At 45.0% G+C, this 25,043-nt stretch overlaps 1 protein-coding gene across 4 annotated transcripts in view; it reads right to left on the bottom strand.

Annotated features, from left to right (window-relative positions):
* DOCK8 (dedicator of cytokinesis 8) overlaps positions 1-25,043 on the bottom strand; it is a 204,516-nt gene that overhangs the window by 20,343 nt on the left and 159,130 nt on the right. For all 4 annotated transcript variants that reach the window (XM_044265948.1, XM_044265949.1, XM_044265951.1 and 1 more), the window contains 13 exons: positions 24,408-24,577; positions 20,803-20,948; positions 18,576-18,758; positions 18,071-18,203; positions 17,033-17,120; positions 12,959-13,055; positions 11,491-11,625; positions 10,340-10,492; positions 8,863-9,021; positions 8,043-8,143; positions 6,867-7,059; positions 1,771-1,914; positions 442-573 (listed from right to left, as the gene is read on the bottom strand). In XM_044265948.1, coding sequence (XP_044121883.1) covers positions 442-573; positions 1,771-1,914; positions 6,867-7,059; positions 8,043-8,143; positions 8,863-9,021; positions 10,340-10,492; positions 11,491-11,625; positions 12,959-13,055; positions 17,033-17,120; positions 18,071-18,203; positions 18,576-18,758; positions 20,803-20,948; positions 24,408-24,577 — 1,834 coding nt within the window. The remainder of the gene's footprint in view (positions 1-441; positions 574-1,770; positions 1,915-6,866; positions 7,060-8,042; positions 8,144-8,862; positions 9,022-10,339; positions 10,493-11,490; positions 11,626-12,958; positions 13,056-17,032; positions 17,121-18,070; positions 18,204-18,575; positions 18,759-20,802; positions 20,949-24,407; positions 24,578-25,043) is intronic.

Raw genomic sequence — 25,043 nt, 5'->3', positions numbered from 1 at the left:
CTCTCTTTAGTTAGGCCACTTATGAAGATCTACCAGCTTGCAAAGGGCAGGATTCTTTCATTATTGTGTTCCAAAGCAGTTATTCCCATGGCTAATATCAACCAAAATCAAGTCTTTAAAAAATGTAATGTTTATGGAAGAAACTTTGGAAATAATTAAAAAAAAAATACCATAAAAGATTTCTAAGAATTCTTTGAGATGAGCTTTAAATATTCTCACATTTCCTGGTTGTAGTCATTCAAGGTGCCTTCTTTCAGTCTGAACTGTCTGAACTCTGGTACTCTGCCTATTCCCAGCCCCTGTCCATCGGGTAGGTGAGAACTATGGCAACGCTGTGCTCAAGGCAAATCTCTTGCTAGAGAGGAAGCAGGGCTAAGGGTCTCTGGGACAGGGTCACTGCTGCCAGTTAACAGGACCTGCTGGCAAGGTGCCCCCAGTTACCTTGCTAATGATGCAGTCAAAAGCCTTCTGTAGCTTGTCGTGGGTGGAGGTCAGCTTCCGGAAGTCTCTGTGTGCTTCCAGGATGGGAATGACCAGCTTGTAGACCTCATTAACCGTCTCGTACAAACCTCCCTTGGAAAGAGAAGAAAATCAACAAGAATTTAACGCAGTGGAAAGTTAAGAAGAGCATCCAGTGTTCATTACGTGCTGGAGAATGGATTAGTCATGGGCACCACAATATTTTACAGAGCAGGAATGATGTCTGGGCTTCTCTGAGATGGCCGGAGCATACAAATGGAATTAGACACACACTAAATGGTCCTAAAAATGTGATGATGTTAAATGGGCTAACGGGTTTCCAAGTAATAACAAGAGATAGATTGGCAGCAGGGACCAGTAACTATTGAGGAAGACAGCCTCAGCCTCATTAAATGTCATCAGGGTCACCCTAGGCAAGATGTTCAATGCATGGCCCAAAAGGAGTTGGTCAGATTCTAACTAGTTCAATTCCTTGAATTTTAGGAAAAATGGAAGTATGCTGCCCTTTCTCTGAATCCTGAAATGGAAAGCAGAAAAAAGAAAAGGTAGTTAAAGTGAAAATAATTCATAGAGATTTTAGGGTAGGGAACTTGGAAATGAAAGGTAGAAAAGAAAGAAAACCATAAGGATAAACACAAAATTGGATCAGCTAAATATAGCAAAGTATTTGATATTTACTTGGCTTAAAACTGGGGGAAGGAGTGGGCTTATTAATATGAAAATGGGCAAGAGACTTTCTCCACTGCCCTGAATCTCTTAGCAGGAGTGTGTAGACCCAGACTAGGCTAGTGAGGTGAGTCTCAGCGGTTGGCCCTCCCACCGTTCTCTGAGCTGTGGCTGGGCTGCACCAATCCTGATGGCCCCCCAGTTGTCAGAAATGCAGATGGTCCATCGGTTCCCTCCCTCCCCTCCCAATGGCTCTGCCCCAATATTTTTCTCCACCAGAGGGAAAATGAGGGAGTGAGAACATGTCTCATCATAAGTAGTATAACCCTGGCAAGCCATTTCACCTCTCTGTGGCCTAATTTCCACCCTATTAAATGGGAATAATACAGTGTTTGTTGCTGCCCAGCCAAAGAGCCTGCCATGAAACCAGAATATTGCAGTGATGAAAGGCTTTCTCAGCTCCCTCCAGAGCTGATGCAATTTGCAAACATCAAAGTCATCTGGGGCCGCCCCCTGCCCAGTACAGCCCGGCAGGAGCTGCTCCCGGCTCGGGGTGAAGACTGGCGTTCACGGTGCTAGGAGTTCAGCCCAAGTGGAGGCCCTGGGACCCCTGTGAACACTGACCGTGCTGAAGAGCTCCGCTGCATGCTCCAGGAGGCCCACCAGGCCGCTCTCGGTGAAGTACCGGCCCGAGCACACGCCGTCCTCATCAGGTGACAAGGTGTCGTCCGAGACTGCGGACTCCTCCAGCACATTGGAGGAAATGTTCTGAAAGAGATCCCAGTATAAGCCCAGGGAACAGGGGAACCGGACTAACAAAGGGTACCAGAGGAACCCAAGGTGAGGCACTGAGCCAGCCTACGTTCAAAGATCCTCATAGAGCCTGTGGTTATAGAATGTCTCTAATTCCACCCACCAGACATCCTGGCTGCCATTTATTTTTAAACGGATACACTGAGCAACTGGTCTTCAAAACTTAGAATTTTCTTTTTGACCTTGAGGACGCACATAAAGGACAAAGTAACAACAGTTGAGCTACAGTCATGAAACGACCCCAGCGGGGGTCCTGGTTTTTAAGAGGTGAAGACCAACTATCAGCTCACGAGACTCCTGGTTTCATCAGCCCAGTGAACCCTGGAGGCGCGTTGCTCCTAACTTGACTTTCAGGTGAACAGCCATATTATATGATAATAGCCAGTGAGAATGTCCTCTTGGGGGCCCTGTTGATAGCAATACAATTACTCTTGTTGTCTCTCATTTTGTTCTTTCTTTCAAGCGTTTCCTTTACACAAACCATAGAGTTTATAGTCGCTAGCAGAGAGTGCAATAACCAGGGCCTGGGCTAGGGTGAACCTAGTGAGAAACTGAGGGCACAATCTTTAGAGAGGCATTCAATCTCAGGGTCCATCCATCTCAGTAAGTGATGACTCTGAACTTGCCTGACCCTAGGAGTGAGTGCTTCCTTATATTCTGCCCCTTAGGCACCTCTTGCCTCACCCCAGCTCTGGCCCTTGCAGTGACTTTCATACTCTTGATATGTTAAGAGTCTGTTTTCTTCAACCCGTCTTACAGCTGTGGCAGAAATGCACAGAGAGCATAAAAGCAATGGCACATCTTCCCAGCTTAGAGATTGCAAACAGTAGCACACAGGCCACTCCTTCCTATTCCTACACTCTTAACAGGCATAACTAATCAATTATAGAACCATTTCCCTTCAAGTTTGGATATATAGTAGATCCCTGAACAACACAGACTTGAATTGCACAGGTCCACTTATACACATTTTCAAAAATATACTGGACTCTGAAACTAAGGATATACTATATGTTAATTAATTGAATTTAAATAAAATCAAATTTTAAAATATACTGGAAAGATTTTTTGAGATTTGCAAGATTTGAAAAAACTCATAAATCATGTAGTTCAGAAATACTGAAGATATTAAGGAAAAGTTTTTTTCCTTACATAACTTCATTTTCCTTAAATAAAAGTTATTGTAAGAATATATTATACATCTAGAACACAAAATACAATAAAATCAACTGTTTATGTTACCTCTGTTCAACAGTAGGCTATTAGTAGTTAAGTTTCAGGGGAAATAAAAGTTATCTGTGGATTTTTGACTGTGTAGGGAGGGTATGTCCCTGTTGTTCAAAGGTTAATTGTGTTCTCAAAAGTCTTCTCAGCATAGCATTGCAGTCAGCCACTATCAACTGACCAGAGTTGGCTTGTGAAGTAAAATCACCTGCCCCCACGCCTGGCTAGCAAGATCCAGGGAATCAACCTTAGCAAGATCCAGGGAATCAACCTTAGTAATCAAGGCAAAGCTATCACACTCTTCTATCTTCACATCCAAGACTCTAATGTAGTTTTAGGACTATTGGAGGCTCTCAGAATGTCTTGGGGCCAGTCCTTTTTCCAAACCTGGCCTTTCTATTATAATGTTTCCAAACTGAAAATAATAGAAAGTCCAAGGGATTCAGCGGAAAGAATCTAATAACTCAAGAAATGAGTACTAGGAGAACTGTATGCAGTTTTCCACCGGTAGAGGAACAGATCTGAAGCAATGTAGCTTTATTAGCTGTAACCAGAGGGGAAGGATTCTGGCAGACTTTCCTGGCCTCAGAATCAGGGAGGAAAATGTCAGCAGTACCTGAGAATGTATCCATATCTACATCTGTGGGATCAACACTGCAGCCCAGGGCATCAAATTTCCACGATCTCACTGCCTTGGAATTCAGTGGCCTCGAAGTTATTTTCCTTGCACAGATTTATTTATCTCCAGTTTCTAATTCTTTTCCAAAAATTCAATTTTACTGGAGCAGAACGGGGTTGAAAACTGAAGCGCAGAGCACTTAAGAAATCAACTCTGGACATCTGCTGCTAACGCTGCCCAGACGTCCGCCGCCCCCTTGCAGAATCCGGCCTCCGGGGGACTCTCAGCGAGCCCAGGTGCGGACCTCTCCTCCGGCCCAGCCAATCAGAGCGAACCATTTCTCGGGTCACTGTGATTGGCTCGGGGAGGAGCACATGACCCTGCCAGAGCCAATAAGAGGCACTGAAACCTCCCCAGCAACTGCCAGAAACGAGCCATCCCTGCATTCTCCTGGTCTCCAACCTGGGGAGGCATCCACCTACACACATCTCAGGGAGCACGGGACGCCAGTGTGGGACAAGGTCGGCGTCAGGGAAAGCGGAGACAGGAAGTGGCGATAACACTGAGATCTGAGGATGTGGTCTGGGCCCCCCCTTCCAGTGTGGCAGGGGCGGCTCCAGGCTCGCCTCCCTCCCGCAAGCGGTTAATTCCGTTTCCCCGCTAGGGCAGGCGAGGGTTGGGATTCTGTCACCTGCGAGCCTCCATTTCCCAAAAGGTCTGGCATGGCTCATCTGAGAGAAAAGGCTCGCCTCAGAGGCAGCAGCATAATTTGGCTTCTCTTACGTAGCCAAGAACACCGACCTCACCATGTTCTGTGCATCATGCTGACCTCACACTTCTCACCTCCTTCTGCCTCCCCCTCCACCTTCCTGGTCCTCCTGAGCTTCCCACGACCCCAGGTTAGGTCAGATTATAAACACTCACGGCATCTTGTACCTCTTTCTTAACAGCATTTATCGTCATTGTAATTCAATAAGGAATAGAGTCCTTAGAGGATGTCGCTCTCCCTGGCAGAAGGTAAAGGTCACGAGGACAAAATACGTGCTCAATAAATATAGTCCAGAAGAATAAATGAATGGAGACAGATATATGAAAAACAGAGCTAAAGGCTCTCCTATAGGGACAATGTGGAGTTTTTCTATTGGTTTTAGAATAACTATCCTAGGGGCGCCTGGGTAGTTCAGTGGGTTAAGCCTCTGCCTTCGGTTCAGGTCATGATCCCAGGGTCCTGGGATCAAGTTCCTCATTGGGCTCTCCGCTCAGCAGGGAGCCTGCTTCCCCCTCTCTCTCTGCCTGCCTCTCTGCCTACTTGTGATCTGCCTGTCAAATAAATAAAATCTTAAAAAAAAAATAATATCTTATCTCACCTTGGCATGTCTTATGAGCAAATCAAATGAATTCTACACAGAATGAGAATTCTCAAGCTTACAAACATGCGAGTCAACAAGGAAATGCCAATACTCAAGGGATAAATATCAAATAGAATATAGTAGCTGTGAGAAAGGCATAAAAGAGTGATATGAAATACTTCAGTTAATGAAGCATGGAAAGAGAAGGATATGATTCAACATTAAGTTAAAAAACCAAAGATTTTTCTGGGAATTGAAAGAGGAGCACTTAAAATATTAATCATTGGTAGTATCAAAGGGCCAAAATAAATGTGATGAAAGAAGCAGATACATCTAAAATGACTTTTGCAACTTTCTTCACTTTTACGTGAATGAAAATCAGATGTGATATTTTTGTGCTTTTTGGGTAAGAATTTCACTTGTAGCCTTTGAAACTCATACTTTCGAATTGAGAAGAGAAGTGATTTGCTGAGGATGAAATGTTAGAATAAATATTATTGTTACCGAAAGCCGTAAGAAAGGGAGGATTAATAATAAGAAGCAAACAGGTGCACAGGTGAACAGAGTTCTATCCACCCGCACCCCCCACCCCCCATCCCTGGGGCACCAGTTCCAGTAATTTCTTCCCAAAGCCTGGGGAAGCTACTCTGAACTGTCTTCTCCCTCTGGTTCACATAGCCATCACAAAACTGTGTTGAAGAACAAGACTGAAAAAAAGCTTTTGATAAAATCAGTCATACAGATTCAAACAAGGATAATACAAGCACTTACACATGACCAGGAGTCTGGCTTGAAAAGGGCTCTATTTCTGGACTGGACTGTGCATGGTTTCAAGGAGAGTCATTGCTACAGATTCTGTCTCTCTCACAAAAGGACTCATAAAACTCTTATTTTCTCTAAAGACAATATCAAACTACTCAGCAAAAGCTGTCCAAATGGCCATGGAGCATCCTAGCCAGAGTCCATTTTCAGACCTGGTAGACCACTTCCCTTTGCTAACTGTGGGCAATATTCAACTTATCCTAAGAAAGTGCTGGTTCAGACACCTTTGGCCCTTCCCAGGTCATTGTGGTTCTTCCTTGCTTTGGGATGATGAAGTGTGGGACGCTACAGAGTTGGGGCATATGATCAAAGGAATGGGTCATCCGGGAAATCATTTCTCTACTGTCTGGAAAATACTTTCCCAGGTGTCAGTGCCCTGTGCCAACTCCCAGTCTTTGGGAAGGAGATTAAGCGACCTTAGAAAAACGGCTCTCTCAGTTGTGTTAGTCGTAAAGTAGGAGTCATAGTACCTTGCCTATCTGCCTGAAGACAGAAGGTCAAATGAAATCACGGACCTCAGTGTTTGGGAATGTCTAGAGTGCCTATCAACTCTACATTTATTGTAAATAATTTAAAAAAAAAAACCCAAGGTAGTAAAGCAATTAGAAGAGGCAAATATAATACACTGAAGGAGATTTCTTTCAACCTTGACAGTATTGACATTTGAGGCCAGATCATTCTTGGTGGTGGTTGCCGATATGCATTGTAGAGTGTTCGGCAGGGTCTCTGGATTATACGTGTCAGGGGTCAGCGCCCCACTCCCCCAGCCCACCCTGGGCTGTAACAACCCAGAAATGTCTCTGGAGGTCATCTAATGCCTTCTGGGGTGGGAGGCAAGCCTGCCCCTCTGTTGAGAATCACCACTCTCTGGGAAAAGCGGTGTCCGCCCCCACCTGAAAGCTGACACTGCCCACGGGCAGGTAGCTGTGGTCCTCCAGCATGCTCAGGTACTCGGCCACCAAGGCAGCCGCGTGCACCAGGCACATGGCGGCCTCCGTGTAGCATTTCTTCTTGGTGTGTTTCTCCGCCATGTTCTGAAGCCAGGTCAGCCGCAGATCAGGGGACGTCTGGTAACTCTTGGCAATTCTGAGGAGAGATTAAGAACGTTTCAAGGACAGCTGGTTCAGGACACGGTTTTTCTGCTGTGGCCACTTTCTTCCCCACCAAGAATCCCTCCCCCGACCTGCCCTTTCCCCACCTGTTCAGAAAATGAGAGAAAAAGCAAACATTTGTGAGTCGTTTTCCATCCACAGGTAGGGTATACTGGACCTCGAGAAATAGCATTTACTTCAAGTTTCATGGGGAAGAAAAAGGCCCAATCAAATGAGGTCTGTCTTAATGGATCTCTAGCAATTTTCTTCCTTTTCTTTCCTTTCTCTCAGAATAATAATAACAAGACAAAAGTACGACCCGTCTATGACATCACATCAGAATCAATTTATTTCTCTAAGTAGTTTCTCCCGAACGCAGAGCATAAAGACAAAGTTTCAAACTATTAAGTAAAATATGAATTCTACTTAAATGGTACATGTATATTTGAATGTAACTGGAAAAAATAAAGGAAATAATTCATATGATAACAGATAGTTCTTTTCTCTCATTCTACGATAAGCAGAGGATAGTATTGTAAAAGATACCTCAGTTGAAATTAGGGAGATATTTCTAAAATTATAATTTTTTAAGATTTTATTTATTTATTTGAGAGAGAGAGAGAATGAGAGAGAGAGAATGACCATGAGAAGGGGGAGGGTCAGAGGGAGAAAGAGACTCCCTGCCAAGCAGGGAGCCCAATGCAGGACTCGATCCTGGGACTCCAGGCTCATGACCTGAGCCGAAGGCAGTCGCTTAACCAACTGAGCCACCCAGGCACCCCAGGGGGATATTTCTAAAAAGGTGTACATGAATCAACCCACTGTGAATGATTACTTTCTACTAATTTCTCTTTATGCTTTTGGATGTCATCCAAATCACTGTACCCACAACGCCTATAATAATCACACTAATAAGACGTCCAAGTGACAAACCCTAGGCCCTCAGCTGACGGCCTTGATTTGGTCAGAAAAGTGTACCTGTACATGAGATCCATGAGCATCTCAGGATCTTCCTGGAACTCCCTCATTTTCACTGTGTCGTATAAGATGCTGTTCAAATTGCACAGAAGTTCCTCCACCTGCAAAAAGAAGCGAGCGGCTCTAAACAATCCTGGTTTTGTCATCCACGGTGACAAGCTGGAGCTGCGTTGGAAGGGCACTGGCCAGCCACAGGCGGGCTTCTTGGTGGGAGCAGAACTCGCAGGTGGAGGGGAGCTGGGAGGGGCCGTCCGTGGCCTTCACTTCTGCAGGTCCCTGTGCTTCAGAGGCCCAGACGTGAGTTGGCCCTTGGGATCCATGATTTAGCCCTGAATCCTTATACTATCTTCCCTCTTTTTATTTAAAGTAACTTAAGCTAGTTTCAGTTATTTGCCACCTAAAAGAGCCTCCAGCTGTACTCTGGAACATCAGGGGTCTTTACACCAATAGGAGGCAGCTTAGGACTTCTGCTTATACTATATATGTGTGTGTATGTGTGTGTGTGTGTGTGTGTGTGTGTGCATGTAATATAATACAATACAATAATATATTATAATATATGATACAGTAATACATGTGATGTGATATATATGATATATAATATAGTGTGCTATATATTAAATACAAGAGAGTGTGCTATATATTAAATACATGTGTATACATAATATTTATGTATTTTATGTATAACCTGTTACATAATTACATATTATATGTGTTACATAAATTCACAGTACACACACACACACACACACACACACACTCAAGTTTATATGGCTGATCTCGAACCTGTATGTGAGGGAAGGCGCGCTCTTCAGCTTACCTGGGTCGGGAAAGGAGTGGCCTGCATGGCCGTGTCCTCTTCTGCGTAGGCCAAGATCGTCCTCAAGGATCTTCTCAGGTACTCCTCGTTAAAGTCTGGTGCTTTGCCCACCAAAGATGCCAGAGACATGGTTACCTGCATCTTTACTCTTGCAAAGTTCTGCGTCAGGAAGAGGAGAAGGAACCAATAAGAGGCACTTGGCCTGCAGATAAGGGAAGGCAGGCGCGCCAGACGCCCGAGACTCCCCAACGTTTCTTTTTGCTCCGTCTCCACCGTTTCCTTTTCTCTCAATGCAATGTGAGCTCTGCCTTGCACGAGATTCATATCATTGTTTAAATGGTTTAAATGGATATTGCTCTGACATAAATCCGTCAGCGGCCTTTAAATTTTCATGGAGGACTGGATGGCCTCTATGCTGCAAGGCTAGGAGGTTGCTACAAAGTTGGGTTTCAAAAATGGATCCTTTTGTACCAAGATTCCTCTTCTTGGGACATGATTTAAACCAGAAAAAGGAACAGTATCTCCATGGCCACATTTTCTGAGATTCTGGACCCTGGACAGGCAGTGAGTTTCTGTTTCTCCTTCCCTGCTAGCCCTATGGAAAAATATGGTTACCCTGTAGGCCCCAAGAAAATGTCCTAAATATTTTCAATAATTATGTCTCACACATGATGAGGATCCTATCTTTTTTTTTTTTTTTTTAAAGATTTTATTTATTTATTTGACAGAGAGAGATCACAAGCAGGCAGAGAGGCAGGCAGAGAGAAAGGAAGGGAAGCAGGCTCACTGCTGAGCAGAGAGCCCGATGCGGGACTCGATCCCAGGACCCTGAGATCATGACCTGAGCCGAAGGCAGCGGCTTAACCCACTGAGCCACCCAGGCGCCCGAGGATCAATCAAGCCAATTTATCTTTTAAGATCTCTTGGGGGTGCTCATCAATATGACCACAAATGTAAATAATCTAGATAAACTAAAATCTAGACAAATCTAAATAAATAAACTAAGATCTAGAAAAACTAAAGCAAAGGTTAACACTTCTGCAATAAAGCATAAATCCAAAGGCTGCAAGCTTCAGTTAAAACTCTGCGGCAGATGACGCTGAACATTCAAATTCTCACCCACAGGTCACACTGGTCCCATGCAATCAGATTTTGGAAACAAGACAAACGCTGCTGAATTCTTAGTCTGCCTAGTGTATTTTCCCCCACAGAGGACAACTTTTAATCTACCTACATTCACTCGGCTGTCCTTGAAACACACAGATAGAAACCACTGCCTTCACCAGTCTCCATCTTCACTTCTGGTTGCAAACTCAAAAGCTGCTATCCATCTACATCTACATCATCAACTGTCTCCCCGTCACATGCAACAGAAGGAAATGGTGATCCCACAAACTTTCCCTCAACCAATGTTTGCACTGACTTTGGGCCACTTGCACTGATTCTGGCCACCCCCCCCCTCGGTGGGAGTTCTTACACTGGTGGCTCCAAAGCTGAACCTCATGAGCAGGTAGAGGGTGGCACAGGCTTGGCTCCGGGTGACGTCCATGCTGCTGCTGCAGTGGTGTAAGACTCGCTGGCACAGGTCCGCACACTGTTCCACCTCCTCCTCAAACAGCAAATCCCCGAACTAGGAGAGACACAGAGGCCATGAGGCAGCCCTTGGCCCCTTCGTATTTTGTCTGGACTGGATGCCTGCTGAAATAGGCAATGTCTGCCGGGACAAGCAAAGAGGCTAGAAGAATTCATGCATTGCTCCATAAAGAAAATGAGCTCCTTGAGTCCGAAGGAGAATGCAAGCCACAGAGTCCAACTAAGATTTAATTATGAACCGTACAACTAAGATCAGGGCTGTGTAATTCACCGCAATGCTATCCAGGCTACTTGTACCGGCAAAGTCCCCTCTATACAGGAATGACCTACATTTCCTGAGCGCCCGGGAAAGGACTGGTGACTAAGAAAGAGAAAATCATCCTGAGAAAGGAGAGCAGAAGAATCCTACTTTCTAAATGCAACTGACCCCAGGGTTCCTGGCTGGCTCAGTTAGAAAAGCATGCTACTCTTAATCTCGGGGTCATAAGTTTGAGCCCCTGCTGAGTGTAAAGATCACTTAAATAAATAAATAAACTTAAAACAAAATGTAAAACATCCCATTACGCAGGTACCAACTGGGAGTTTTCCAATTCATGGGGAGAAAGTAAACTGCATTAGACCACTTGATGTCAGGAAAATCTATATTCTTCAGGCTACGAAAAATTTACTTCTGAATCTTCTCTCATTTTATGACAAGACACTCCGGAAGGCTTACTGATGGGCATCCGCGTTTCGGACGGTACTCTCACCCAGATGCGGTACTGGAAAGGGTGAAAGGTAAGGGTGTGAGGTTGCATTTGCTCTCCTGTCTCCAGTGAGTGGCCATGTCAAATGCCTATAGTTCTGCCCACATTTTAAGCAGGACACCCACTGACTCTCTCCTGGTGGCTTCTTAGAGAGGATTAAAACCTTTACCTTGATGTCACTTAATACCACGCTGTGTGGGTTTGGGGACCCCTGAGAGGAGAATGTGTGAAACCAGGTGAAACTCTCAGCTCTTAATTAGGAATAAGAAAACAAGCATCCCATGTTTACCTTGGCAATGAGAGCCCGGAGTGTCGCAAAGCAGTGAGTCAGGTAGGTGGTGCTCTGATCGCAGCTCAGAGAATTCACCAGCACCCTGAGAACACCTCCCAACAGGCTGTCTTTACAGTCCAGAGCCGAGCTTGCCTGGCGGAAACGGAAGAACAGCATCACTGAATCCCTGTGCCATGCCAGGGAGCGGAGGGGTGAAGACACAAGTCGGCCCTCTTGACTGACATCTCATCTCTCTTAGTCTAAGGTCTTCAGGGTTTGGCCACCACACACATCATCCATTACCATGACAGCTGAAGACCTATATCCAAATGACTTTACTCTAAAACTCCCCAATGATTTGGGATTTATGCCCAGTTCCGGGCTGCTACACTAAGTTATGAGGCACACCTCCCCTTCCCCATCCCAGACAATAGCTCTTGGAATGTTCTTCCTTTACACAAAAGCACAGCTTTCCTTGTGGGCTTCAAAGCACAACTGTGGGCTTCCCAGTACAAAGGGGCTGCTTGATGGCAGCAGTGTTTCCAAATAAACAGTGAGACTAATCCCACTGAAGGTGATGACAGGTAAGTGCCATTTCTTTGGGGAAAAAAAAAAATCACTGTGAGGACTAGTAAGTGTATAGCAATCAGAGCAGTGATGGGATAGAGATATCAATATGAGCCCAAGTGTTTAAGATATCAAAGACATCACATACTTTTTGTCTTTCTGTTTCTGTAACAATTACTTTGATTTTAGACCACTTAAAAGTAGGATAACTAAGGTTTCCCTGGGTTTCAACAATATTTCTTTCTCTAGTTCCCAAAAGCATCACTGGATCCACCCGAATAAATGATTTCTCACTGGAAACATGGTGGGACTCATTTCTCAAGTTCACCAAAACCCTATGATCCCTAGGCTTCTTGGGAATTTTTGGAAACACTCACTTTGCAGATAAAATTGTCTTACTGCAACGTTCATAGGGGCACTATGCTTTTCTGCAGTTGGATGGCAAATTCATGGTAGAAGTGATTTTCCTTCCCCAGTTGGGGTCCAAAGTAGACCTCATTGTTCAGACCCAGCACCTCTGCCACCTGGTCCAGTCATAATCTTAGCTCCCATACGAGACGTCAACCTTAATTCAACTGGGGTTGTCCCATCAAAAAACAAAAACAAACAAACAAACAAACCACCTTAGCTCTCATCCCTATTCTAGATCATCAGCTACAAGCCCCCATCTGTGTTATAGGCTTGATACACAATTGGTATATTTAAGTACAGGATCACCTTGTCAACACCCAAGGAAGCAGTGAGTCAAAGAAGCCAGAAGAACGTTGATTATCTCTGGAATTTGTAAGGTGAACAGTATCGTAAATGGTTAAAAGAAAAAGGCATTTGGGGATCACATTTCTCTCCCAGTTACCTATAAAGAGTTCCTGATTAAATTCCAGTAAACATGTCGAAAAGATCAGGTGTGTGTTGTCCTCACCTGGATAATGTTCTCCTGCATATCCAGGATGATTAAGTTTGCCTCTGTAGCCAGATTGCCACTGATCAGGGCTTCTTGATCTAACTCTGCCTTTGTTCTAAGAAAAAAAAAAAAAAAAAGGTCAAATTGAAGAGCCTATCAAAGCCGGCTGAGTTCCAGTGATGGCAATCTGTGCACCAAGGCGTAAAGAAATATTCTGAATAGCCCATCGTGAAATGAAAACAGAGGAGGCGGCCACAGGGCACCAGAGAGTGCAGGGCGCTTTCTGAGATCACTGCCTGGTGAAAACCATTTTTTAGGTCAAGTCTCCAGGTTATCTGCAGCCCTACTACTATGAATAATGATGACAGTTAGAGAAACAGCAAAATGGGGAGAAAAGCAATTACTGGTGGCTACTAGCCACCAGGCGAGTCAATCGGATGCTGGTGAAGCCTCGGGCCATTCCTGGGTTTCTTGCATGAGAACCAGCTCTAGATCCGAGTCAAGGGAAGCCTGTGGCACAGGCCAGAGGGAGTGGGGCAGGGTGTGATCTGACCTCCGCAAACAGCAACGGTGCTGGATGAGGGGAGGAGCTGGTGCTTCTGAACTGGGGCAGGCAAGAGTTAGGCTCTTGATGTCCCAAAGACCACCTTGGGGGGTTGCTTGGTCAAGTGTAGACCTTTTGTCTAGACCTTTTTCCCCAATGGGCAGCAAGGTAGTACTCCTGCGGGACAACAGGTTCATCTGACATCCCGGTGGGTGTTACCACCCACGAGGGAACGGTAGGGAACAGGAAATTGCCTGGTGCTGCTTTTCCTCGAGGTTTCCGTCTTGAGGAACCAGAACATTTCAGGCACTATTCAATGATTCCTATAAAATCTAAGTGATGCTGGAAAGGGATATCTTGTAACATCTAAATTTAGAGGCCAGAAAAGGGAAGTGTGAAGATGTCATTTCCCCAAGATGCCCCAGAGGCTAAAATGTCACCCCAGGGATTGGGGCGTCAGGATGTGTGAGCCCACAAGTCTTGACCAGGACCAGCACCTCGTTGTTCCTGAGTCCCCTTCACCCAACTGTGGGAGCTCTGCCACTGCTTATTCCCTGCTGAGGGCTCAGAATAAATATTTCCTTGTGTTTTAAATGTCTTCAAGTCAGGGCGCCTTGGGGGCTCGGTCGGTTGAGTGTCTGCCTTTGGCTCAGGGCATGATTTCGGGGTCCTGGGATCGAGTCCCGCATCAGGCTCCCTGCTTGGCGGGGAGCCTGCTTCTCCCTCTCTGCCTGCTTGTGCTCTCTTTCTCTGACAAATAAACAAATAACATCTTTAAAATTTTTAAGCTTAGGACAGGGTCTTGGGTCCCAAGGGGCTCTACATTGTATTTCATTCTGCAAGTGATAATATTTGCATTAAAAAAGGGAAATATAGAAGCTATTTTTTAAAAATGTATTGGTAGATTTAAGTTTTGAGCAGGGCGATGCGACAGAAATGTAATGAAGAAAACAAATGTCATTCTCCATTTTGCCGAAGCCACACTAAAGAAAGCCAAAAAAAAATGTGAAAGTAACAGAAAAATTTTTTTTGACCCAATACAGAAAAAGAATTGTCCATGTGTAATCACTATGAAAATTACTAATGAGACCTTTTCCATTCCTTCACTGGTGCTAAATCATCAAAATCTTGCCTGTATGTTTGACTTGTAGCACTAATGAGGTTACTCTATGGGACAAAGCAGGCCTAGATCTATCTGGTTTTCATTTTTGTTGTCAAAGTTTTTCAATTGTGGTAAAGTACACATAACATAAAATCTCCCATCCGAACCATTTGTAAGTGTACTGTTCAGTGGTATTAAGCACATTTGTATTTTCTTGCGACTCTCATTGCCACTTACCTAGTTTTTAGAAAGCCTACCACCCAGTCCTTTAAGACGCTGGTTCCAAAATTGGACGGGACAGCAGAATCACCTAGAGGGTTTTACCGAACACTGACTTCTAGGTCCTACTGTGGGAGGTTCTGAACACATTGTTCTGGGGTCCATCTGGACCCAGGCAGCTTTAAAATCTCTCCTGGTTGATTCTAACCTATAGTCCTGTTGAAAATGACTGCTCTAGAAGAAACAGACCCCAAATAATCAAAAAATGATCTGAAAGAAAAAGGTGAAAGACCCCCACCATTATAATTACGAAAAGTTTTTCAAAGAGCTAACTCTCACGATGGTTTCTCTCGAAAAAGAAAAGAAAACAAAAACGAAAACAAAAACAAAAACAAAAAATCCCCAAAACCCACATCAGCCCGACTGGGGAGTGCTGGGAAGTACTACACGGAAAGACTCAGTGTGGTGTTCTTTCTTTCTTTCTTTCTTTTTTTTTTTTTTTAAGATTTCTTTATTTGACAGACAGAGATCACAAGTAGGCAGAAAGGCAGGCAGAGAGAGAGAGAGAGAAGGAAGCAGGCTCCCTGAAGAGAGCCTGATCCAAGGACTCTGGGATCATGACCTGAGCTGAAGGCAGAGGCTTTAACCCACTGAGCCACCCAGGCGCCCCTGTGTGGTGTTATTTCTGCAAGCAAAAGGGAAAAGTTTCCTCAAACCTCAGTTTATGCAGCCCGGGGCCAAACATGTCCTGTTAGGGTCCTCTCCTCATCTCAGCAAGTAAATGGCCCAACCCCCTAAGTGGTTCTGCAGCGCAGAACTCCACCTGCATTTCTTTCATTTTGTTTTTGGGGGAAGAAAGAGGGGGTGCATGACCTGCACTAGAACATATAGATTCTCAGAACCGAGCATCTTAAAAATCAGCTGAGGCAACGAGGCCCCTATCTTCCCCCCAAAAAAACAAAACAGGAGAAACACACGTGGAGTTCTGTGCGCCAACAATAAAATACCCACAGCAAATGGATATTAATAATGAAAGCAACAACGGGGCCTTCTCAGCAACGTCTGCGATAGACACATATTTATCTCCTTCATGTTTTAAAATAAACTTGACTCTCAAAAGTCCCAGAAGAGGACTAGAATTATCCATTCTTGCGATGACAACAAAGACAGTAACCGTATTTACTGATGAAACAGCTCTGTTATTCAAGTCGGGCTCCAACCCCACACCCCGTGATGGGGGCTTCGTACCCCGTGCAGATGTGCTACCTATCCTTTGTGTGTTGAGTGTGTGGGGCGGGGCCTTGACCCATGTAATGTTCTGCTCAGTGAACCCTGAGATTCATCCAGCTACCTGCTGCAAAGAGGAACAGCACAGGTGAGCTCTCTTCAACATACTTAGTGGCATGTGTTATAGATTCAAATTCTTACACATGTTTATCTCAGACATTGCAATCCAAGCAGCAGGATTTCTTTCATTTTTTATATTTTTTGCTGATAATAGCATACACTATCTTATGTCTATGTTATAAATAGTGTATGTGTGTGTATAGAGAGAGAATCATACACAACACCCATTGTAGGAGATACAACAAAGTATAAAGAAGAAAACATCGATAACCTTAATGTCCAAAGAGAAGGACCCAAGGAAAACCGCTGTTAATGTTTTGGTAAACTTCCCGCCAGTCTTAAGATGTATTTACCCTAAGCAGCTGAGGATTTAAGATTCTATTCCAAAATCAAGTGTCTGTCCTATTCTTCCAACCTTACATCATAAGCATGTCTTACGTCATGCAATTTTAATACCAACCTAAGAGTTCTCTACAAGGTTCCCTATTCTCGATTATTTAGAATGTTTCCCTTTTCAAAATATTGAGCGATACTGATGTAAAGAAGTGTGACTACACATTTTGCACACCATGAATTTGAACTATGCGGTCTCGGGTCCCCTGTCCTGTCCCCTCCCGCAGCCCCGGCCAGGCTACCTGACACTGCTAAACCCTCGTTTTCTTTAACTGCTCAGCAGTGCGGTCAGGCTTTCAGAGCTGTGAATCACAGCTCCTTATACCTTCCATCTTCCTGGGTGCCCGGACAGAGCGAATTTACACAGGTAACGATGTTTCCTTTCCTTACCCTTGGAAGGATACAGTTGTTTTGGTAATCCAAGTAGCCTGGGAAAAAGGGTTTTAGATTTTAGGTAAAAGTAGCACAAAGCTGCTGAGGGACGTACTTATCTTGTTTCTCATTAGCTTGCCGCCAATGTGTCTGCTCCTTCCTCCATCTCAAATTTTCATTGAGGCCTGGAAATCGGTCATTCCCTAGGAGTTAAGAAATGCACGAGAGAGGAATGTGATTAGCATGAAACCCTCCAAGATAACCAGAAGTTCCGTAACCCGCTCGGGCGGAGAGGACTCAGCACTGTGCCTCGGGCTGATTAGAGCCCGCGCTGGACGCTGGGTGGGGGGCGGTGGCGCTGGGGCAGGGAGACAGGGCTGCCTGGACCCAGCCGCCTGCACTTTGACGGACAGCCTACCGTTTTAGAACCTTCGCCTTTCTGGAGAGGGGGTGAGCACATGTGCCCTGAACAGAGGGTCCCAGTGAAATTGGGGTTCTCAGTGAATTACTGAAGAGGACCCTCCCCAGCACTGTAAGAGCTGAGCTTCTCCAAGTTCCTGGCCACTGTGTCCCATCACATGGAACGAGCTGTCACCCTGTGTAACTTGGAGCACGGTGACTAAGACGGAGCATGCCTGAGCACCTCTCTCTACCGTATAGCAGCGAGTTCAGCCTGGATGAGATCATTCCTGGTGAGCCTGGAACACCCCGACACCCCTGTGCCTGGGGTGGGGGGGATCAGTTGTGTTCTAGAAATACCCTGAATGATCTGGGGAGTCGATTTTGGAATCAGTATTATCCAGGGTCTTGACCATGCTTGACAAAGATGAGTCAAACGCCCCGGGAGAGGCTTTGACCTTGAGGGTGACCACATTCCATCTATCCTGTGACTCATGTCCTTGGAGGTGACCTGTACCACGGACAAGTCTTAAACAGAAGATGCATGTGGGGACATTTCCGGGGTTCCTGTGACCTCAGGATAGCAGCCTTCCCTTGCAAGCACACAGCAGGCACAGAATCTGGGAACCGGTTTGCCTTCATTACCCTGACATCTTAGGAAAGCGAGTAGGTCTACTTGCATTTAAGGATGTTTCCCTTGACCAAGGGCGTAAAACCCGCTGACGAGAAGCAGGGAAGGGCAAGGCCAACGTACCGGGAGCCCGGCAGCGCCGCATCATCTCCCCACGGGCCCCTTCCCCACGGAGCAAAGCCTCTTCCAGCCTGGCCTTGACGTCCCTTGACTTCTGCAGGACTTGGGTACTGACTTTGTCAGAACTCTGTTTTCCCTGGACAGGACAGAGGCAGAAGGATGTTTAGTGTGGTGAGATCTCTGTCCGTGGGAAGAATCCTCAAAACACAACATACTCTGCGGTGAACGGCTGCCGGTTTGGACACGTGCCCCCATGGAGAGGCTGCTCAGGGGGTCCCGTGGCTCAAATCCTGCAAATGAGAATGGGGTTCTCTCTGCAGGAGGCAGAGATCCTTTCCCTGAGAAATGGCCATACCTAGAATACAAAGAGGTTATGGGTTTTAGTACAGAAGTGAGACCAACAGATGATGCCTCCATTGTCCCCCAAGCCAAGGGGAACCATAGTAACAACATTGACCTGAACATGGGAGCTAAGAGCTGCTGTAAGGCTGAGCCACCTCATGCTCACCTTGTACTCGAAACACGAGACACAGATGAAAAGGAGATCCAGGATCCTATTGAGCTGCATGGATGGCAGGTCGGCAATCCACTTCCTGATGAGGCCCTGGTCGGCGTTCTTCATGATCCAGAGGAAACAGATCATGAGGTTGCGGGTGGTGTCAGCATTCAGCATGTTGTACTGCTTGTAGGGCTGCAGGGAGGCAGAGGGCGAGGTGGATGCAGGGGAAGGAGTGAGTGACGGGAACCCCAAAGGCTTCGGGGATGCTACGCTCTTAGAACACAGGCACTGCCCTTTGCTCCTGGCTGAGGAACTGTTTCTAGGAACCCGGCCTTTCCTGGGCTATGAAGCTGCATCCCCTGAGCTGAGGGGCTCGGCAGTGTCTGAGCCAGGCTTTCGGGCACATCCCGTGGGCTCCCTCCATCTCCGGAGCAGCGTGGTCTGGTGGTCTGTCCTGCCTTGACCAGGCACCCCCAGTCTCAATGATACAAAGGAGGCTTCCAAACTGCTAAGATTTCAAGTATTTCTCCTTCCAGCTGGACGCCGGAGGGCTGAACTTAGGGAAGAGAACAATACTAGCCAGGATCCAGAAACCTCCTAACTGTGCAGGAATTAACTTCTTTGTCGGAGTCAGGAGGATAATACGAGGGTCACCAAGTGCTCGGCAAAGAAATCAAATCCCTAATTTAGTGCAGTCCTCAGTGCTGGGACTTCTGGGACAATTTATGTTGTCCTGGGAGTTGGGGGGTGGGGGCTCAGGCTATTTGCTTAAAGACCCCAGTCCCAAGGGTTCGATTTTCAGTCCTGAGTGCGCTTTCGTTACTCATCCAGTGAAGACAAAGACCGGTGTACCGCATCTTTGGTTCACAAGGCAGTGTGCCAACACACAATGGAATGTGAAACCCTCTGTTTGTGTGAGAAATGTTGGTTTGGGATGCGAATGGTAGAGCTTCTGAAATTAGCTGAGTTTTCCTGAGTATGGTGACAAGAAGCTATGAAAACCTTAGTGATAGGGGTGCCTGGGTGGTGGCTCAGTGGGTTAAAGCCTCTGCCTTCAGCTCAGGTCATGATCCCAGGGTCCTGGAATCGAGCCCCGCATCAGGCTCTCTGCTCAGTGGGGAGCCTGCTCCTGCCTGTCTCTCTGCCTACTTGTGATCTCTCTGTCAAATAAATAAATAAATAAATAAATAAATAAAATCTTTAAAAAAAAATACAGAAAACCTTGGTGATAACTTCCCAGGGAAGATCTTCTAGCTGTGAACTCTGGGCATCTGAGGATGTCCCCTTCAAGCCAAATAACAATGTAAAAGGCACCGACTCCCTTGGGCAGCTAACTTGGGTAAGACGCACATTACTAAGGTGAAGGAGGACATGAAACACAGCATTTCCCCAACGGCAGGATGATAAAGGAGGTCAACTCTCAAATATCTTTTCTCTTTCTTACATCCCTGCCTTCCAGCCCTCCTGGGGGTGTCCTGGTGGGCGTCAGGGGTTTGCTTAGTGCTGGAGGGAAGAGAGGAAAGCCATCCAGCAAAGAAGCTACTGAGGTCTAGATGCTGCCTTCCCAGGAGAGAACCAAGGGAGTTCTCTGCAGACGTACACCCTGTGCTGAGATGCAAAGTTAAATTAACCTGGACGGTGAGGCACCGTCACCGTCTCCCAAAGGAAGAGTCAGGGCTCCCGAAGGAACAGAGTTGCCAGCTCAAGGAAATCAGACCCTGTGTTCCTGGAGATGGTGCTCTTTAAGCCCAGAGTCTGTGCAAAAGCCTAGAGCTATCCAACTCTGTTTGGGCTCCCTGGGGACCCAGAAAAGCTGAAGTCTTTTGCCAAAGAGGTACTCACCCCCAAGAAACTGGCTCCTTCAATCATTTTTTTGGAGGCAAACACAGTGTAAATAATAAACATAGAATAAATATCACTTTGTGCTGACCCCAGATAGCCCAAGTTCACCTCTTTCTGGTGTCTGAACCTTGAACTCAGGCACCGCTGAGACTGCCTGGATTTGATTCATGAACCTACTGCTGCATCCGGGACCATCTAGGACTACGCTGCCTCATCTGAGCCATTTCACTTCTCAGCCCCAGGCTCCACGCTGATGCCTTTCAGGACTGACCAAAGAGGCAGGAATCTCATAGCCTGCTCAACTCTGGGTTCCAGTAGGTAAATATAAGAATAAGCCCATCAGAAGATGGGACACAGGACAAAAAATAAACCAGAGAAAGGTGCACCAACATACCAAGGAAGAAAGTATGGTTCCACTTGTCTTCGAATTAAAATTGTTTCCGGCGATGGCTAGCGCCACATTCTGGTTAATTGCACTGGTTCCTTCTTGGTCTTCATCAGAGCCATTGGCACGACTTTTTCCACTACGGGCATCTGCAGCTATAATGAAAACATCATTGGCCTTACCATACTGTCCAACAATTGTGCTTCTTGGTATTTAGGCAAGGGCTGGAAATTTATGCCCACATAAAAATCTGCACATTTCTAATGGGCAAAACATGGAAGCAAGCAAGCTACCCTTCAGTAGATGAATGGATAAACAAGCTGTAGTACGTTCAGACAATGGAGTATTATTCAGCCCTAGAAAGAAATGAACTATCAAGCCATGAAAAGGCACGGAGGAAGCTTCAGTGACTGCCAGGGCCTGGGGGAGAGAGGAATGACCGGGGAGAGCACAGAGGAATTTTAGGGTAGAGAAACAATTCTGGTTGAAAACATTATATATTTGTCCAAACCCACAGAATTTATAACCCCAAGTGTGAACCCTAATGTAATCCTGGACTTTGGGTAATTATGATGTATTTCTACTGGTTCATCAGTGGTAACCAATGTGCCACTTGGTACACTGGGTGGATGCTGACAACTGGGGAGGCTGTGTATACAGGGGGGTGGGAGGCGGGGGGCATATAGGAAGTCTCTATACTTTCTGTTCAATTTTGCTGTGAACCTAAAGCTGCTCTTTAAAAGTATTTAAAAAATCTTTGCTGATGAGAAGCCAAAAATCAGTATTTCCCTATGTCTCCTACCCAATGCCCACAGAGGGACTGATACTTATTAGTCACTAAAGTCTGAACAGTAATTAAAAACCTGATGTCAAGTGGGGCGCCTGAGTGGCTCTGTTGATTAAGCGTCTGACCCCTGATTTCAGCTCAGATCATGATCTCAGGGTTGTGAGACTGAGCTGCTCATCAGGCTCCTTGCTCAGTGTGGAGTCTGCTTGAGATTCTCTCTCTGTCCCTCCCCCCGACATGTGCACTCTTTTTCTCTCTAAAATAAGTAAATAAATCTTTAAAAAAATCCCTGTTATTAACTGCACTGCTAAATTGCTACCATCTCTAGGAAAAAGCAGGCAAATAAAAGAGACAGAATGCTCAGCAAAAGATTCAGCTGGAAATTAATTTTTCCAACTGTAAAAATGAAAATTTTTAAAACTTTCATAACACTTTCCTGTAATATAATATTTTACAATTTTTTTTCTAAGTTTTTATTTAAATTCCAGTTACTGTAATAGTGTAACATGGTGTAATGCTTCAGGTGTATAATATAACATTTTTTATTCTATTCATATGTTTTAAATAATGACCAAATAGAAAGGAACCCATAATTACAGAACTAATCTGTTCGTTATAAAATAACAAGCTAATGTCACAAATTCGGCAATAATGTTTTAAATTTCAAATGTCTGAAATGTTAATTTATTATCTGTATGTAATATAGATATACCTATGTTTATACATAGGTCTAGATGTCTGTGAACAAAAAAAGGATCCACCACTTAAAAGGCTGGTTTTTGACCACCAATGATACACAAAGTTTTTGCTTAAGCAGTTCTTAGAAAAGAGGATTAAAACACTTGCAACTCATTGATTCGTTAAAAACTCATATTTTGTTATGCTTGTCAACATTGTAAGTATTTGGATCTTCGATTTTTTAGGAAAATTAGATTGCAAACGGTATATCCTTCTGCTAAAATTCTGAAAACAGAACTAAAGTAATAGTTTATTATTTGGGTTTAAAGGCAGCCAAGTTCTTAAACAAATGGTAAAATGAATAGCCTGTGGCCTTTATGTAAGATCTGATAACATTATCAGATTTGAGGACGCATTCTTACTTCCCCCAAATACCCACATGGTCATGGTTATAAAAGACAGAGAGAAGGACATAAACATTTGCCACACAAAACATTTTCATAGCGTTTTATGATCTCTCATTTCATCCTTATCACAACCCTAAGATGTAGACATTGTTACCACCACATTTTTACAGTTGAGGAAAGGTTGAGAGAAGGCATTGAAAGGCTGAGGAATTTTTCAAAGGTCACATGTAGCCATAAATGGGCTAGAGTTTGAATTCAGCTTATCTTTTTAAAAAACTGTATCCTTCTTAGTGTATCAATCTACGGATTCCATATGTAATAGATAAGCTATATTAGCTCTAATAATAGAATACTTTCACTGTCTTCCCACTTGTCAGCTACATCATGACTATAAAGGTCAAACCCATACATCAGGAAACCACTGAGATTTAAAAGCTCGGGGGCCAAGTGCTGAAAAGCTCTGATCCAAAGGGACTGATTTGGGAAATTCTCATCAACATGGACACACAGGAGAATGTGTGCCAAAGCAGTTTCCTGCTTTGGGAACAGATGAGTCATAGGTCTTTGAATGGAACTTTCTAGAAACTTTCAGCAAAATTCTGGAAATGGTCTGCAGGTCACTGGCTGTGCTCTGGATTATATCCTTAAATCTTGAAGACACCTCTGGGTTTAGCCTGGACTCCATTCAGGAACTACCAGAGAATGTTTACCCGCTGGGCCAAGCTTGCTTTTGTACATCCCTTGTCCATTTCTGATTCATCTTTGTTCCCAAACCCACACTGTAATATGTAAATAAGCTCAGGAGGTACACAAACTTCTTTAAGACAATTTATCCTTTCCTCTTGTTGAAAAATGAGAGATACTGACTTCCAACTCCAGAATCAGCCTCTTACAGCCAAAGGCAAAATTCCTCTGCCATGGCAGAATTTCTTAATACGGAAGACACCACGATTACCATGATATTTTTTTTTTTCAAGACAGTTAGAGTTGGGAAAGGCAGAGGAGGAGAGAGAGAGAATCCCAAGCAGGCTTCACACTCAGCACAGAGCCCGATGCGGGGCTCAATTTCATGACCCTGAGATCGTGACCTGACCTGAGCCAAAATCAGGAGTTGGACGCTTAACCAACTGAACCTCCCAGGTGCCCTGACACCATGATATGGAAGAATCATTTAAGGACGCTTGAGTCTGCTTCTTTCCTAAGCCATTCTTAAGAGAAAAGACCAGGAACACCTTATTTCAATGCCTTAGAGTGATGATCTCCCAAGGGAATAATTCTGTTAGTATTTCATCCTTTGTGATGGATGGTCTATAAAGTTCATCATATACCAGCAGATGGGTGAATGAGTGAACAAATGATTTCTACATGAAATATAACACTGATGAATCACAGACCTGTACCTCTGAAACCAGTAATACATTATCTATTAACTGAATTTAAATTTTTAAAGTGTTGAAAAGAAACACCACACATGACTATGGTTCTTTACAAAATAAACAAACAGTACACTTATTGGAACCAAAAAAAAGAAAGAAAGAAAGAAAGAAAAGAAAAGAAAACCCAGACCCCCAAAGCCCCCAAAACTTATTGGGACTCATGTAAAAAGTTCTGAGAGCACCAGTGTGGAAAACTGCTCACACAAACACATCAGCACTAGAACTAAGAGCGGAAACTTCATTCCAGTGAGGCACTTGGCAGGGGCCCCTTCATTCAGTCCCTGAAGGACACGGAGGCATTATTACCTGTAAAGTCATAGAGTTGCGGCAAAGCATCCAAAATGATGCCAACCAAAGGCAGGTAGAGGGCAGCGATTTTGACCTTCACTTCCGGTTTGACGCAGCGCGGGTCCAGGTCGTGAGAGCTCAGAAGGCTGTGGATGGCACTGACCGCTTTCCTTTGCACTTTGCTGATCCTGAGACAACACAGAAAGCTAGAGGTTATGGTGAACGGAGATCGGCCAAAACGCTCTTAAACAACAAGGAGGGATCAGAACGCTCCTGGATCATTGGGGTGACATGTGAAAACCAAGAAAAAGGAGGGAGAAGTGTCTAGAATCCAGAAAGAGACAGCCTGAGTTCTGTTCCTGGGCTTGATGTTTCAAAGTCCACCATATTGTAGCATCTGGTAATTCATTCCTCTTCATTGTTAAGTAATATTCCATGGCGTGGATAGAACACATTTTGAGAGAGAGAGGGGTGGGCTGTGAAGTGGGGGAGAGGGGCAGAGGGAGAGGGCAAGAGAGACTCCCAAGCAGGCTCCATGCCCAGCACAGAGCCTGACATGGGGCTCGATCTCACAACAGTGAGATCATGACCTGAGCCAAAATCAAAAGTCAGATGCCTAACACACGGAGTCATCAAGGAGCCCCAGATCACATT

This window comes from Neovison vison, chromosome 9 (genome assembly GCF_020171115.1).
Source record: "Neovison vison isolate M4711 chromosome 9, ASM_NN_V1, whole genome shotgun sequence".
NCBI classification, from domain to species: Eukaryota; Metazoa; Chordata; class Mammalia; order Carnivora; family Mustelidae; genus Neogale; species Neogale vison.
This window is presented reverse-complemented; position numbering and strand designations above follow the sequence as displayed.